Below are 18,434 nucleotides of genomic sequence, written 5' to 3'. Positions count from 1 at the left end.
AATATCAGTGTTTTGGAAAATATCAAAGAGGAAGTGGATCTGTTTACACAACAGAATGAGATCATCATTGCAAGGCTACGCATCAATCCTCGAGCCTATGCAAGAGCAGTTGACAACAGAAGAGAACCAGATAACATGGACGCTGCTCCAACAGAGCAACAAGTGGTCAACTTTCTGCAATCGAAGGGAATTGATGTCGATATTAACACCATTGATGCGTGCATTTCACTGAATAGAAGAGGCAACAAGACCAGATAAGGACTTGAATTACACCAGACAGAAATCCCCACTTGATGTTCCTCAAAGGTGTGACAAAAGAGGAAATAATCAATACTGTGAAAAAACATAAATCCAAGACTTCAACTATTGTAACGGAATTGATATGGAAACGGTAAAAATGGTTATTGAAGAGATTTCAGAACATTTAACATATATCAGCAACCTATCATTTCAAACAGGCAAATTCCCAGATAAAATTTATAATAGCAAAAGTCGTACCAATTTATAAGACTGGTGACAAACACCAGCTTACAAACTACAGACCTGTTTCTCTATTTCCACAATTTTAAAAAATGATTGAAAAACTGTTTAGCAACATATTGGACGAATTCATAAATAAAAATGAATCACAGACAACCAATACGGATACAGAGCCAACATTTCCTCATCAATGGCATTAATCTAAATAACGGAAGAGATCACCAATTCAATAGATTGCAAAAATGTGCTGCTGCAGTACTTAATGGATTTAACAAAAGCATTTGACACAATCAATCATAATATCTTAATAAACACATTAGAAATGTATGGAATCAGAGGGTTGGTCTTAAACTGGGTAAGAAGCTACTTAACCAACAGGAAGCAATACGTGAAGATAGGCAAACACACGTCTACAGAGCTGAATATATCATGTGGCGTACCTCAGGGATCAATACTGGGACAAAAATTGTTCAATCTATATATAAACAACATTTGTAAAGTTACAAAGGACTTAAAGTTAGTATTATTTGCAGATGGTACAACTGTGTTTTGTTCAGGAGAGAACACACAGAAGCTAATACAAATAATAACAGAATAAATGATCAAATTAAAAAGATGGTTTGACAAAAACAGACTATCTTTGAATCTCAGTACAACTAAAATAATGTTATTTGGTAACAGTTGAAGGGAAAGTCAAACACAAATACAAATAGATGGAGTAGACATTGGAAAGGGTAAAATAAAACAAATTTTTGGGTGTAATAATACATTATAAAATGAACTGGAAATCTCATGTAAAAAAATATACAACATAAAGTAGCAAGAAACACGTCAATAATGAATAAAGCAAAACATGTTCTAGACCAAAATCACTTCATATTATTTACTGCTCACTAGTGTTACCATATCTTTGTTATTGTGTAGAAATATGGGGAAACAACTACAAATGTGCGCTTTATTCACTTACGGTGTTACAAAAAAGATCAATCTGAATAATACATAATGTTGGATATAGAGAACATACAAACCCTTTTTTTATTGAATCAAAAATACTGAAATTCAATGATTTGGTGCATTTGTAAACAGATACAATTATGTACAAAGCAAACTATAACCTGCTACCCAAGAATGTACAACAATTCTTCTCAACAAAAGAGGAGAAATATAACCTGAGAGGAAAATCTAATTTTAAACATTTGTACGCACGTACAACACTTAAAACCTTTAGCATATTAGTATGTGGAATTATATTATGGAATGGATTACACAAAGAAGTTTAACAATGTACTAATATGATCCAGTTTAAGAGGCTGTTCAAACTAGGTGTTTACAAAGTACAAAGAAGAAGAATTACGATGAACATCTTGAACCTGTGTTCGAAATAAACTGAAACTGAAACTAAATTAGAATTAAAAATGTGTAATAAGAAACAGTTATATTAATTCCCACATTTATTAAATTAATGGAAATGTGTGCAAAACTGGAACATTTAGAAGCCTTATAATGAAGGCGCTGGTTGGATCCCTGGGTGAGGTGGCTCACTGCAGTCAGCAACATTTTAGAATTGTCTGCAGTATTATATTTACATTAAATAAATCGATTATCGGTTATTGGCATTTACTCATCGATGTTATAGTCGTCCATGTCCGAATTGCGATGTATCTAAACATCTATTATTTCCCCCACCTTTAGTAATCAGAGTCACACGTCTTGTAAAGTTTTAGGTATTATTGCAGCAACTTAATATTTCCAACGGGATGCAGCACTCATTTCCCCATCTGTTCTTCTTCACCTTCTTCCTGAACCGCTTTTTTATTTCAGCCTGTCTTCAGTTCTCGGAGAGATGGCAATGACTCTGTCATTCACTGGAATCACGAAAAAGACTGAATTGTGATTAGGCAGAGTGTGCATAGCTCTGTCACAAGGCTATGATTTACATATTTATAAGGGGGCGTGGCCTGGGTGTGGTCCAGGCGTGCCAAGCAAACTCTTGCTGTCATTTGCAATTTGATTACGATGTAACAAATAGATGTGCTTAAATTTGTGCGTGCAAACACCTTAATTCATCAGATTTTTTGCTTGCAAACAATGTTTTCTGGATTTGAACATATGTCTATTTTTAGTAGCAAAGCCACACAAATCTTATGCATAAAGCCCCAGATCATGAGGTGTTGGGAAGCCGCTTTATAAGGCATACTGCCATCAGCTGTATGGAGTTGTAATGACAAGCTACTGTCCATTCACAGACAGTCCTCTTATATTGGAGTGAGCCAGGGTGAACATAGCCACAAATAACCGAATATGTGGGAAACACTGAATTTACGAGGAATTAACAAAAATAAAGTTAGAATTTTTTGGATTTACACAGCAATGAACATTCAAACCCTTTATGTAGTAAATCAAAAATATTGAAATTCAACAATTTGGTACCTTTGGAAACATTTAAAATGATGCACAAAGCAAATTATAACTTGCTACCCAAAAATATACAACAATTCTTCTCAGAAAAAGTGGAAAAATATAACCTATGGGAAAATGTTTACCCAAAACATTTGTATGCAGGTACACCACTTAAAACCTTTAGTATATCAGTATGTTAAATTAAATTATAGAATGGATTAAGCAAAGTAGTCAAACGATGTACGAATATTATCCAGGTTAAGAAATGGTTTCCAAAATATATGGAATAAAAATCGTAAATATACATTGAACAATTAGACAATAGAAATCTCAAAATTGCTATGAAATGGAAAAAGAGGATAGGTTGATTGATTGATTGATTGATTGATTGATTGATTGATTGATTGATTGATTGATTGATTGATTGATTGATTGATAGATTGATTGAGAAGTTTATTGACATCTTAAAGAATTGAATCCATGTAATGCTTTAAAAAGGCAAATGGATGGCCTTTGTGGTCCATTAAATATCCATCATATTTGATACATTCAATAATAAAATATATATAACCTGTAACATGTATATAAAAGATTACGTTAAAAAATTGATAAATTATGTACGTATACCATGTATACGTACATAATTTATCAATTTTTTTAACGTAATTTTTTATATACATGTTACAGGTTACATATGTCAGGTGATTTGAAAAACAATATATACAAAAAATGGGGTGCGGGGGGTATATACACTATGTACATGACACTATGTACATGACTATGCACATGTTGACTCCAAGAGTGTGCAAAACAGAATGAGAAAATATATACAGTATACACTATAACCACATATAAACCTGTTTGATGCTTCGGAAAGTTGCTGGGAATCAATTTTGGTTCAGATCAGGTAGAGGTTGAGCTGAGCCAATGATTTTATGGTTTACGGTTGAAATAAGCTTTGATTATTCCTACTCCTTCAGGACATGTTGTAACAAGAAACTGTAGCTATGTAATGTACCATATTGTAGCTATATGCATGGATGAAATAAACTAATATCATAACCTTAACCATTAAATTACTGTGCACAGTATCAATAGACATAGGCAAATTATACGAATTGAGTTTTCAAAAATGGAGAACAGCCATTGCCTTGTGTGAAATAATGAAAAGTGACAATGCAATATGTTTTGCAGCAATAGCAGCACCATAATCCATAGGAATATTACAGAGACTTACCTTCATGTCAAGTATTTAGCTTTGGCCTACAGTAAATGTGAGCAAGTCCACATAAAACCCACTGTTTTAACTTTGCTCATCAGCCCAAATGTAAGACATTGAAAGACAATTTGATGTTTTGATTCGCTTTTTTGCCATAGCATTGATAAACAAAAAAACATTGCTGATTATAAGCAATACCGAGTTCTTGCATGGCCTCTAAACCAAGCCTAAAAGCAGTTGTTTGTCTAAGCAAAGCCTAATTACGTTTAATTAGTCACATCTTCTGAATTCTCAATTGCCAGCTGGACTGGTTGTGCTGTCACATGTTAACCCTGCAAACCAATCAGTTACGCTGTTGCTGAACATTATAGATAAGAAGCATTTAAACTACACATCAGGAATCATGTTTGTGTGTGTGTATATTAATTCTAAGCCTTCTTCCATTGCAAAGATGCCTTTCGGACCGAAATCATTAAAGCCGTAGACTAAGTGTATCATCACTATATTTGTATGACAACCTCCATAACAAGGAAACAAGCTTGCTGTGTTGTTGAAAGTGCCTTGAAAAATACATAGTGTTTTTTGGAAAATGGAAATGCTCAGCAGTGTTTGTACATCATGTGCCTAATGAGGGAGAAGGGGCAATGTTTGGAGGAGTCAGTTCCACTTGGAGTGCTGCCTTGCAAATCTTGGCCTATAAGTAACAGGATGTTTACACTTCAAGAAGAAGAAGGAGAGTTATGAGCTGTGAAGGCTGTAAAGTCTGCTGCACACTTAGTTTGGGACATTTGGGAAGAGCTCAAACGGTGTTCAAACCTGCACAAGTGATGGACGCCATCGAACATCAGTCTGATGATGATGGCGTCACTTTGGATTGTGTTTCTTTGTGTGTGTGAGGATATTATTATCTTGGAATATGGAAGAACAGAAGGGAGTGCTTGGTCCTTAAAATTGCCACATATTCTTCTGCTTATAAAAAAAACATGCATAGCATATATCAACCATCTGCACCTGTGAAATTCGAAATATTTCACTTCAGTATTAAAACATGTCATTTTCTTTGTTTTGTCCCATTATTCAGTGATCCTAATAATCTTGTCAGGGGGCCACATACAGTAAAATGTCAATTAACGAATGACAATGCACCTTCCTGCTCCATCATTGATATGAATATACAGTATTTGCCCACAAAATAATTTCCCCACAAAGTCCCACTATTGCCTGCAAGAGTTGAGTTCGGAAAGATTATAAATGTATGCTTTTATGATGATAAATTTGTTATTTTGCACACACATTTTTTTATTCAGCAATTAGTTTCTCATGTATTTGTTTTAGTACAAAACAAGCATCAAATTCAATTCAAATTTGATTAAAAACGTTTTTTTGCAAAAATAAAAAGTGTGAAAAATGTTTTAATGGGATGCCTTGAAAAAGAATTATGCTAAAGTCTCCAATTTAGCCTGGTGTGGCCTGCAGCGAACATTTTTGTTATTTTTTTGTATGTGAAGTCTCTTAAGAGGAACAAAAAGTAACTTTGTCGTACAAGTAGTTCATAAGTAACAACATGAGTAGTTCTAAATTTCACAGAGCGTTAGAATGAAACCATCATTTCCCGTCAAAAAAAGTCTGTAATCCAACTTAATAAAATAAAAATAGTGCACTTCCGGTACTTCGACGACATCCAATATAAGATTATATGACAATCCCCTATCTTTAAGCGGCTGTAACCAAGTACAGTGGTACCTTTGTCCAACTTTTGGAATGATACACTTTTCGCGAAAACTTTGCCCCAAATTTTGTATGCCGTCTCGGTTATGGTGCAGTTAAACATTGCAGGTAACAAACTAGTGGTCAATTTCTGTGTTTTTTTTTAGAGTTGGGAAACGAATCACCTTTATTATGTGTGTGAGTAGTTTGTTACCGGACGCTTTCTAATACGCTTCTATTTGGAGGCTTTGTATGTGTAAGTAATATGCAAACATAATTATTTGATACTTGTATGTACTGACCATTATTTTAGACTAAAATATTGTTCAATTAGGACACTTATGTATGTCCAGCTTGTGTGCTATTGTGTGCTTAGCTGTTGTGTAGCTGCTAGCTCGTAGTAGCCAATAGCCTACCATGTTTACCTTTTATAAACCACTTCAAAAAAATACCCCAAAAGACCAACACTGTGTTTATTGGAAGACATTTAGATGTAAACTGTCTAGCTTTGCACAAGTAAATGTCCTGCAGGACTGCTTGTATCGGAGCTTATATCTAAGATCTTAGATACAATCCGATATCCTCCAATACTTGTTTTTATGCTGATTTTAGACCCTTATATATTTCAGATAATCCCTGCAATGTTCCACTTTCCCCGCTATCACATTTCCCGGCCATGCAGTCTATTTTGACGGTGGAGGTGAAAGTGAGAGTTGTATTAAATGAAACACAATAAATGACAAAACTCCTTTTCTTCAACCTGCCAGTCTACTGATGGATCCTTTCACCACCGAAGCTAATAGCTCTCCACCTCCCCCTCTACACACACACGCACACACACACACACGCACACACCACACACCCACAACACTTGTCCCTGAAGGACAGTCATTTCCAGTCCAACTCGCCCACACCTTTGCATTTTACCTACAAGGTTAATATGTATGAGAGATGTATTGAAAAGGTCATAACTGGAGGCTTTCTCTATTCTGTTTGTTCGTGCTAAAGAAAATAGTTGTGTTATGACCACAAAAAGTTATGTTTTAATGTTGGCATATTGTTGAAGTATAATATTCCAGGGAAATGCATAGACATGCCAAGGGTCTAATTAATGTACACCAGTACAGTATGTGAGAGTGTTTTCCTTTATCCAATCAGCAGTCAAGTACAGTAGCGATATAAAGTAGTAGTGTTTTTTTGTGTCTACTACGATTAACAGTCAAAGTCCCATATTTTTTGTTTCTCTATGTACAGTTGCACGCAAAATTATTCAAAAAATAAATGATGTTTTTTGCAAAGTTTATAAACCTGCTTGCAACAGAGGTTTTGGATCTGACATTGATGTAAAAAACAAATCGGATTATTTTGACTTGTATCTAAAATCATCTAACACAAGCTCTGAAACAAGCAGTCCTGCAGCGTGTTTACTTGTGCGAAACTGGACAGCCAGCTAACATCTAAATGTCCTCCAATAAACACACAAGGTGGGTTTTTCTTGTATTTTTGTGAAGTCATTTACAAAAAGTAGACATGGTAGCTCTCCACTTCAACTTAAAGACAGTGCAAGTCCATTCCAGTTTTTTACACCTACCATTTTTCTCTGGTTGAGTAATTTTATTTGATCAAACATTTTTTAACATTCCATCCATTTTCTACCGCTTAATCCTTTTGGGGTCGCGGGGGGCGCTGGAGCCTATCTCAGCTACAATCGGGCGGTAGGCGGGGTACACCGTGGACAAGTCGCCACCTCATCACAGGGCCAACACAGATAGACAGACAACATTCCCACTCACATTCACACACTAGGGCCAATTTAGTGTTGCCAATCAACCTATCCCCAGGTGCATGTCTTTGGAGGTGGGAGGAAGCCGGAGTACCCGGAGGGAACCCACGCAGTCACGGGGAGAACATGCAAACTCCACACAGAAAGATCCAGAGCTTGGGATTGAACCCAGGACTGCTCAGGACCTTCGTATTGTGAGGCAGACGCACTAACCCCTCTTCCACCGTGCTTTAACATTCCCCTGTACAAAATAATACAAGTATTGATGAGTCGTGCTAATATCGTATCGGATCAATATTGTTGAAAACATAACAAATCTGTATTGGGACACCCATAAATTGCGATAAACCAACAAAACAGATCCCTTGAGAATCGCTCAACACAACAAATATTACAAGGGGTCGCATGTATTTTTATGGCCATAATCTGTATTGAAAGTTGGTATAGTTTTTAAATATACCGTGATACAATGAATATGACATGATGAATTGATTGGGGCGATATAGCTCGGTTGGTAGAGTGGCCGTGCCAGCAACTTGAGGGTTCCGGGTTCGATCCCCGCTTCCGCCATCCTAGTCACTGCCATTGGGCAAGACACTTTACCCACCTGCTCCCAGTGCCACCCACACTGGTTTAAATGTAACTTACATATTGGGTTTGACTATGTAAAAGTGCTTTGAGTCAATAGAGAAAAGCGCTATATAAATATAATTCACTTCACTAAATATAATTCACTTGATCTGAATACCATTTGCTACAATACATCACAGTGTAATGGAAGTGAAGAAGTGAAAAAACTAGTATGAACACATTAAGTATGCAAATGTAAAAGAAGTTGAATAATGTATTTCATCATTATATTCCATAATGTAATACTGAAGTCTGAACTAATGTATAGATTTTTTTTGTTCTTTTTTGCAAGAAGTCAAGCAATCAACTGTTATTTGTATAGCACTTTTCATACACAGGCAAGTTGCAACATACAGTGCTTAACGACAGTTTTTATTTTTTAAGGGGGGGCACACACACATGCACTAATGGTATTCACAAAACATGGCATGCCACTGAGGATTAAGGAAAAGACCACATTTGAGGCGTCCACACTGGAGAATACCTAAACATTTACATTATCTAAAACTTATGATAACAATATTTTTAAAACATATATATAAAACATTGATAAATATTTAATTAATAAAACCCTAAAATAGAAAGACTAATATTACTAATAATAGCAATACAAATGTTAAATAACAAAATAAAAATTAACAAAAAATTAATTAACAAAAAATATAATTTAAATAAACCTAATTAAAAAGGTGGTTCTTTAACCTTTTTTATAAAAAAATATAAATGGTCTCTTGCGTTCCTGAGGTTCTCCCGCAGGCTGTTCTACAGGTAGGAATCGTAGTGGCTTAACAAGGCTTCACTGTGGGTCTTTGTTCTGGTATTATTAACCATAAATGAAAATAAATGAGTGAAGTTATAAATGGAAATAAATGCAGAACTTTTCAGTGCTGTGAAATATACATTTTAATACACTCCTCACAAAAAGTTAGGGGTCATTTTGGGTAAACTTTCAAGATAAACCTAATGTCACAATGGCGCATGGTGGTTTTTGGCGTGACCCCAGGATGTAGAGACAAAAAGCGTTGTGCAGGTCAAAGAATAAAAAAAAAACTGCAGAAACAAAATACTTTTGCTCGCTGCAGCAGAGTAACTCATGCACATTTTCAACGCTGGCAAGGAGCAACAGGTGAATCTAAATAGACTTGATTAGATATAGAAAATAAGTGCACTTGCAAGAAACTACAGTACAGTACTTTATTTATGAAGCCCTTTATAAACAGCCACAGTTAAAATTTAAGGTCTGTACACCACAAACAGAAAAAGCAGACAAACAAAGTCATTAGACAGACTAAACAATACAGTATCATTTTAATTTGAGGTAAAATTGATTTTTTTTAAAAGATCAGATGAAAAAATGATCTTCAACTAAACAGAAAGTGAAGGCGCAGCAAAACAAGAAGCCCAACAGGAAGTACCGTAAAAAACTAAATCAGAGCACCAGGACAGGAAAAGATACACAACACTAGAACATGGAGGCTGTGGAATCATGACACCCATAATGCACTAAAACCTTTACAGGTGAACTTAATTTGATTTTCTTTCAACTTTTGAATGCACATTTCCAACAATTCAATGTTTTAATGTTCCTCTAGCCAACAAAAAATTGAACAGCAATATTCACAAGAGATGTGTGATCAGTGAATAGACTTGGCAAAGTTCCACACAAAGTATATCCATCCATCCATCTTTTTCCGCTTATCCGAAGTCGGGTCGCGGGGGCAGCAGCCTAAGCAGAGAAGCACGGACTTTCCTCTCCCCAGTTACTTTGTCCAGCTCTTCCCTGGAGATCCTGAGGCGTTCCCAGGCCGACTGGGAGCCATAGTCTCTCTAACGTGTTCTGGGTCTTCCCCGTGGCCTCCTACCGGTTGGACGTGCCCTAAACACCTCCCCAGGGAGGCGTCCAGTGGGCATTCCGACCAGATGCCCGAACCACCTCATCGGGCTCCTCTCAACTGCAAAGTACATAACAGTGTTCATTTTGACAGCGGGTTTTTATTTAGTTTTAGTCATACTCTTTTGACAAAAATGTATTTTCGTTTTAGTCTAAATCATTTATCTAAATTGATTTAGTTTCAGTTCAGTTTTAGTTAATGAAATTACATAATATTTTAGTCAGCTAAGATCACAGTGAATTTAGTCGACTAAAATATCAAGTTTAAAGATAAGGCCTCTTTAATGTTTATTTGAAAGCACTTTTAATTAGGCTACCTGCAGAGCATTTGTTTAACACAAAAGTAGCATGGTCAATGCCAAAATGTATCTGTCAGGCCCTTTTTTAATTTTATTATGCTTCATCTCTGGCAAATCAGGTATGTATTTGTGTTGTGAAACAGAGTTACGATGAATACCATCATTATAATTTGTTCATGAACCCAGGAGAACCGAAAGTGTCAAATACATAGAGTTTAACTTTCGGCTGTGTAGATGTCAAGATGACTCGCCTCATGGCATCATATAGCAATTGAATGCACTACAAAGACAAGGTATTTGATGTTCAAACTCATAAACTTTTTTTTTTTTTTTGCAAATGATAATTAACTTAGAATTTCATGGCTGCAACACGTGCCAAAGTAGTTGGGAAAGGGCATGTTCACCACTGTGTTACATGGCCTTTCCTTTTAACAACACTCAGTAAAAGTTTGGGAACTGAGGAGACACATTTTTTAAGCTTCTCAGGTGGAATTCTTTCCCATTCTTGCTTGATGTACAGCTTAAGTTGTTCAACAGTCCGGGGGTCTCCGTTGTGGTATTTTAGGTTTCATAATGCGCCACACATTTTCAATGGGAGACAGGGCTGGATACAGGCAGGCCAGTCTAGTACCCGCACTCTTTTACTATGAAGCCACGTTGATGTAACACGTGGCTTGGCATTGTCTTGCTGAAATAAGCATGGGCGTCCATGGTAACGTTGCTTGGATGGCAACATATGTTGCTCCAAAACCTGTATGTACCTGTCAGTATTAATGGCGCCTTCAAGATGTGTAAGTTACCCATGTCTTGGGCACAAATACACCCCCATACCATCTCAGATGCTGGCTTTTCAACTTTGCGCCTATAACAATCCGGATGGTTCTTTTCCTCTTTGGTCCATTAGACACGACATCCACAGTTTCCAAAAACAATTTGAAATGTGGACTCGTCAGACCACAGAACACTTTTCCACTTTGTATCAGTCCATCTTAGATGAGCTCAGGCCCAGCAAAGCCGACAGCGTTTCTGGGTGTTGTTGATAAACGGTTGTCGCCTTGCATAGAAGAGTTTTAACTTGCACTTACAGATGTAGTGACCAACTGTAGTTACTGACAGTGGGTTTCTGAAGTGTTCCTGAGCCCATGTGGTGATATCCTTTACACACTGATGTCGCTTGTTGATGCAGTACAGCCTGAGGGATCGGGCTTAGCTGCTTACGTGCAGTGATTTCTCCAGATTCTCTGAACCCTTTGATGATATTACGGACCGTAGATGGAGAAATCCCTAAATTCCTTGCAATAGCTAGTTGAGAAAGGTTTTTCTTAAACTGTTCAACAATTTGCTCACGCATTTGTTGACAAAGTTGTGACCCTCGCCCCATCCTTGTTTGTGAATGACTGAGCATTTCATAGAATCTACTTTTATACCCAATCATGGCACCCACCTGTTCCCAATTTGCCTGTTGACCTGTGGGATGTTCCAAATAAGTGTTTGATGAGCATTCCTCAACTTTATCAGTATTTATTGCCACCTTTCCCAACTTCTTTGTCACGTGTTGCTGGCATCAAATTCTAAAGTTAATTATTATTTGCAAAAAAAAAAATGTCTATCAGTTTGAACATCAAATATGTTGTCTTTGTAGCATATTCAACTGAATATGGGTTGAAAATGATTTGCAAATCATTGTATTCCGTTTATATTTACATCTAACACAATTTCCCAACTCATATGGAAACAGGGTTTGTAAAAGCATCTTATTGGCTCACCTTCGTAGCTAACTGTTAAAGAGCTGTGATTGAATATATTCTGAACTGTGTCCCACCCCTCTACAAAACAAAATTAAATATGATTGAATTACATTTCCCTCAACATTTTCGCCTCGTTTTTAGTTAGTTGACGACAATGTCAGTTAATTGTGTTATCGTCATAGTCAACGTGCATTTTTTTTTAAATTCGTTATCGTCTTATTTTGGTCAGGTGAAAATAGGTTGTTGACGATAAAATTAAAATTATTAGTCAACAAAATGAACACTGGTATATATAAAAAATATTGGTATAATAAAAGAAAATGCTGGTATATATAAAAAAACCAACGAGCACACCAGTCCTTTGAACTTAAACTTGTGTATTAAAGTTTATTCCATTTTAACCCTCTGATCAGGCGCAATGTCCTCAGATACTTATTCAAAATTCGAAGCACCAGGATAGGTAACCATCTCTTGTCAACCCTACATTTACTTCAGCTGTCTCACAAGTTGTCTTCACGTGTGAGCGTTTGTCTCCTCTTTGCACGAACGTTGTTATTTTGTCGGCAGTAAAGACAGGGAAGGTTATTGGGGTCTCCCTTTTGCTGACAAAACCACTTTCGCTGAATAACTCCCATCTAAACGATAGATCATGATACACAATAACTGTTAGAGCTCTTAAAAAGTCCTCCAAGCCATCTTCGGGACAGCAGAATCCTGATGGATTTCCCAGTTCCAAACTGCTGCAGCCTTGCAGTTCTCCATTATCATCGCTTTTATTTTCTCCTTCTTTGACTTAGTTATCTCTTGAAATCTCCCACCTCCTTCCGTCACACACTCCTGAGTGTTTGAAGCAGGCGGACACCCACACACTCACGCCACACCAGAGCCTGGCTCCTGGCTGCTTCACAATCCATGACAAGGAGCCCTCTCTTTGGATATCAAAGACCGGTGTCTGAGAGCGTGTAGGCATGACTCACACCTGGCTCTGTCTTCCTCGCAGTCGGCAGCCCACTGGATGTGATGGGGGCTACTGGAGAAGGCCGATCAAACACCGTCATGTGTATGGTGTGGGCAGATCTTCACGCTATTTGTTGCCCAGCTGCTATGTCAGCCGTCTGAAGTCCCTAACATTGTTTGGAGAATTCTTGCGGACGTGTTTGTCCTCGCACAGTTGCAAAGTCCAAGCTAAGGGTTTGTTTTCAGCACTGTCAAACCACAGCGACAAGTTGCTGTGACAGCAGCCAAGTGGCTGAGGGAACTGTGTTCTTTAGCCACTTTTAAATGGAAGTGCTGCTTAATAGCACAGCACAGCATCTATTGAAGAAAGTGTTCACTGCTTTAGTCCCACTGTTCTTTGTATTTTACTGCTTTAGTCCCACTGTTCTTTGTATTTTATCGCTTTAGTCCCACTATTATTTGTATTTTACCGCTTTAGTCCCAATGTTCTTTGTATTTTACTGCTTTAGTCCCACTATTATTTGTATTTTACTGCTTTAGTCCCACTGTTCTTTGTATTTTACTGCTTTAGTCCCACTGTTCTTTGTATTTTACCGCTTTAGTCCCACTGTTCTTTGTATTTTACTGCTTTAGTCCCACTGTCCTTTGTATTTTACTGCTTTAGTCCCACTGTTCTTTGTATTTTACCGCTTTAGTCCCACTATTATTTGTATTTTACGGCTTTAGTCCCAATGTTCTTTGTATTTTACTGCTTTAGTCCCACTATTATTTGTATTTTACTGCTTTAGTCCCACTGTTCTTTGTATTTTACCGCTTTAGTCCCACTGTTCTTTGTATTTTACTGCTTTAGTCCCACTGTCCTTTGTATTGTACCGCTTTAGTCCCACTGTTCTTTGTATTTTTATGCTTTAGTCCCACTATTATTTGTATTTTACCGCTTTAGTCCCACTGCTATTTGTATTTTACTGCTTTAGTCCCACTGTTCCTAGTGTTTTACTACAGTAATTTAGTCCCACTGTTTTTTGTATTTACTACAGTACTTATGCCCCCACTGTTCTTTGTATTTTATTACTTTAGTCTCACTGTGCTTTGTATTTTACCGCTTTAGTCCCACTATTATTTGTATTTTACTGCTTTAGTCCCACTATTATTTGTATTTTACTGCTTTAGTCCCACTGTTCTTTGTATTTTACTGCTTTAGTCCCACTGTCCTTTGTACTTTACTGCTTTTGTCCCACTATTATTTGTATTTTACTGCTTTAGTACCACTGTTCTTTGTATTTTACTGCTTTAGTCCCAATGTTTTTTGTATTTTACTGCTTTAGTCCCACTGTCCTTTGTATTTTACCGCTTTAGTCCCACTGTTCTTTGTATTTTACTGCTTTAGTCCCACTGTACTTTGTATTTTAATGCTTTAGTCACACTATTATTTGTATTTTACCGCTTTAGTCCCACTGCTATTTGTATTTTACTGCTTTAGTCCCACTTTTATTTGTATTTTACCGCTTTAGTCCCACTATTCTTTGTATTTTACTACAGTACTTAAGCCCCACTGTTCTTTGTATTTTATTGCTCTAGTCCCACTGTTCCTAGTGTTTTACTCCAGTAATTTAGTCCCACTGTTTTTTGTATTTTACTACAGTGCTTATGCCCCACTGTTCTTTGTATTTTATTGCTTTAGTCTCACTGGTCTTTGTATTTTACCGCTTTAGTCCCACTATTATTTGTATTTTACTGCTTTAGTCCCACAGTTCTTTGTATTTTACTACAGTACTTTTGTCCCACTTTTCTTTGTATCTTACTTCTTGAGTCCCACCGTTCTTTGTATTTTACTACTTTAGTCTTACTTTTCTATGTATTTTACTGCTTTACTCCCACTGCTCTTTGGGTTTGACTACTTTAGTTGCACTGTTTTTTGTATTTTATTACTTTATGGGCCCTAGTCTCCCATGTGCTAAATTGAAAAAAGGTGTGCAACTCCGCAGATTCTAGCTACGCGGCCTTCTCCCCCTCGACTTAAGTCTGTCACTGCGCACCTTCAGCTAGGATGTGTGCTATAAATGTGGGTTCCCAGCAGGGCCGGTTCTTGACAGGCATGTATTAGAAGGGGGGCATCATGTGTACACGCTGCTCCATCATGCGCCAGCACTTCTTTCTGTGCTAATACAGTAGTAACATTGCCTTCTTCATTGAATTTGGTTGTTAGCTACTGTATGGGCCTGATTTACTAAGATTCAAATAGTGTGTGCGACCAAAAAACAGTGTGTACTATTATTGGGCGTGTTGCGTGTGATTGACTAATACTGTGTGTAGTTAAAAAGTGGTGCAGACCGGCTTATTTAAATGAGGATTTTGCATGTACTATATAGGGCATCACCACAGAGACACTCTTTATCACTGCATGAGCATGTTATGCTGTTTTCAAACACGCAGGAGACATTTACCACTTTTTATGGGCATTTTAGAAGCAATTACGCAGTGCATCTACATTGACACCACTTTTTTTTCATTTTAGGAATATTTGAATGACATATTCTATGTGAAATAAATGAACCATATTAAAAAAATACACCAAAACGCATCAATTGAATTTATTTTATTCAGCCCCTTAAAGGGGAACTGCACTTTTTGGGGAATTTTGCCTATCGTTCACAATCATTATGAAAGACATGACGATGGATGTTTTTGTTTTTTTAAAGTAATAGAAATAATCACAGTTTTTACTATTATAATAAACTAACTGTTAATTTTCCTTTGTTCTTTAGTATTTTCTGCAATCTAACAATAATCTAAGGTGATATCTGAAGCAAAAAATAAAACTATTTACTCATTGTATATTTTCCTTAGTTTTCTTTGGTATTCTGTACTATCCCAGCTGACTTTGAGTGAGAAATGGGGTACAGCATGTTCTGGTCGCCAGTCAGTCCGAAGGCACATATACAGTCGCGGTAAAAAGTTTACATACACTTGTAAAGAACATAATGTCATGGCTGTTTTGAGTTTCCAATAAGTTTTACAACTCTTATTTTTTTGTGATGGAGTGATTGGAGCACACAAAAAACATTCATGAAGTTTGGTTCTTTTATGAATTTATTATGGGTCTACTGAAAATGTGACCAAATCTGCTGGGTCAAAAGTATACATACAGCAATGTTAATATTTGGTTACATGTCCCTTGGCAAGTTTCACTGCAATAAAGTGCTTTTGGTAGCCATCCACAAGCTTCTGACAAGCTTCTGGTTTAATTTTTGACCACTCCTCTTGACAAAATTGGTGCAGTTCAGCTAAATTTGTTGGTTTTCTGACATGGACTTGTTTCTTCAGCATTGTCCACACGTTTAAGTCAAGACTTTGGGAAGGCCATTCTAAAACCTTAATTCTAACCTGATTTAGCCATTCCTTTACCACTTTTGACATGTGTCTGGGGTCATTGTCCTGTTGGAACACCCAATTGCGCCCAAGACCCAACCTCCGGGCTGATGATTTTGGAGGTAATCCTCCTTTTTCATTGTCCAATTTACTCTCTGTAAAGCAACAATTCCATTGGCCGCATAATACTACCGCCACCATGCTTGATGGTAGGAATGGTGTTCCTGGGATTTAAGGCCTCACCTTTTCTCCTCCAAACGTATTGCTGGGTATGGTGGCCAAACAGCAAAATCTTTGTTTCATCTGACCACATAACTTTCTTTCAGAAGGTCTTATCTTTGTCCATGTGATGTCAGATGAAACAAAAATTGAGCTGTTTGAGGAGTGGTCAAAAATTTAAAAAAATTCAACCAGAAGCTTGCCAGAAGCTTGTGGATGGCTACCAAAAGTGCCTTATTGCAGTGAAACTTGCCAAGGGACATGTAACCAAATATTAACATTGCTGTATGTATACTTTTGACCCAGCAGATTTGGTCACATTTTCAGTAGACCCATAATAAATTCATAAAAGAACCAAACTTCATGAATGTTTTTTGTGACCAACAAGTATGTGCTCTAATCACTCTATCACAAAAAAATAAGAGTTGTAGAAATTATTGGAAACTCAAGACAGCCATGACATTATGTTCTTTACAAGTGTATGTAAACTTTTGACCGCGACTGTATATATTTTTAATGATTAGTATTAAAAATAACTGTCCATGAATTTTTTCCTGGAATCGCAAATGCCCATCCCTGGTATGGACATTGGTGCTGTGCATGTGTGAATAAGGTTGTGGGTGAATAATAATGTGCTGACCTGTCAGGACGCCTATTTGTATGGAGGCCATGCTGTTTCTTAGTTGAATTGTACAAAGCACGGGATGACATGTGAACCGCAGCAGCCGAGGATGCTCTGTTTAAGCGAAGGCAGCAGGGAGAAGCCAGGAGGCAAACAGACAAACATATGGACAGGCTGATGCCAAATAGGCAATGGAGCAAATAGATTGTGCAGCATGGCGGACGCACACGGCCAATCCAGAGAGCAACCAACAGCCGACCCTCGTCAGGCACTTCTGCCACTACATAATTCATGGATGGGATAGATACGTGGTAAATAGGACCCTCATCTTCCTCCTTTTTCCTCATCTGCCCTTGTCACATCCCTCATTTGATATGTGTCATGTAGGAGGGAGGGTACGTCAGTCATGCAGGAGGGGAAATGAACAAACCTGAATTTGCGAGGACCTGAGGGAGGGAAAGAAATGCAGAAGAGAGATGAGCGACTGCAGCCCACACGCTCACATTCCGTTTCTAAAAATCACCATTGTCTTGTTCCATGAGACATGACGCCAAGTGCAGGGTTTGATTATTTTCCGAAACCATTAGGCAAAATACTGCCTCGCATGCTCTCTATACTCCAAAAGTATTTAGCTTGTGTTTATCTTGAGCGTTGGGCAAATGCCCAGCGAGCAATAAGTTTTGCTTCAAAGCAGTCAGTGCATGATTGTGAGTTTTCCACGGGGACTTACCTCTAAAATGTGAGGTGCTCGGATTGACTCTGTCTTGTTTTTTTCTCCACGGAACACATCGCGGCCCATGCAAGTCAAATAGAAAACTATCTTAAAGAGCTTAGACAGGCCTGTCAGATCTGTCTCCTTGTGTGCCTACACAGTCTAATGCGTTGTCTCTTTGTGTGTGTGTGTGTGTGTGTGTGTGTGTGTGTGTGTGTGTGTGTGCGTGCGTGCGTGTGCGTGTGCGTGTGTGTGTGTGTCTCCATAGGTAGAATGTAAGAAGGCCCAGCCCAAGGAGGTGATGTTCCCGCCAGGAACACGAGGGCGAGCCAGGGGTCTGCCCTACACCATGGATGCCTTCATGCTGGGAATGGGCATGCTGAGTGAGTCATGTGCTC

The 18,434-nt window shown here is 37.7% G+C and overlaps 1 protein-coding gene across 7 annotated transcripts in view; it reads left to right on the top strand.

The window, feature by feature from the left end:
- msi2b (musashi RNA-binding protein 2b) overlaps positions 1–18,434 on the top strand; it is a 626,013-nt gene that overhangs the window by 460,463 nt on the left and 147,116 nt on the right. For all 7 annotated transcript variants that reach the window (XM_061962104.1, XM_061962107.1, XM_061962103.1 and 4 more), the window contains one exon: positions 18,305–18,419. In XM_061962104.1, coding sequence (XP_061818088.1) covers positions 18,305–18,419 — 115 coding nt within the window. The remainder of the gene's footprint in view (positions 1–18,304; positions 18,420–18,434) is intronic.

This window comes from Nerophis lumbriciformis, linkage group LG09, assembly GCF_033978685.3.
Source record: "Nerophis lumbriciformis linkage group LG09, RoL_Nlum_v2.1, whole genome shotgun sequence".
Taxonomy (NCBI): Eukaryota; Metazoa; Chordata; class Actinopteri; order Syngnathiformes; family Syngnathidae; genus Nerophis; species Nerophis lumbriciformis.
Note: the sequence above shows the minus strand (reverse complement) of the source record. Positions and strands in the feature narration are given on the sequence as shown.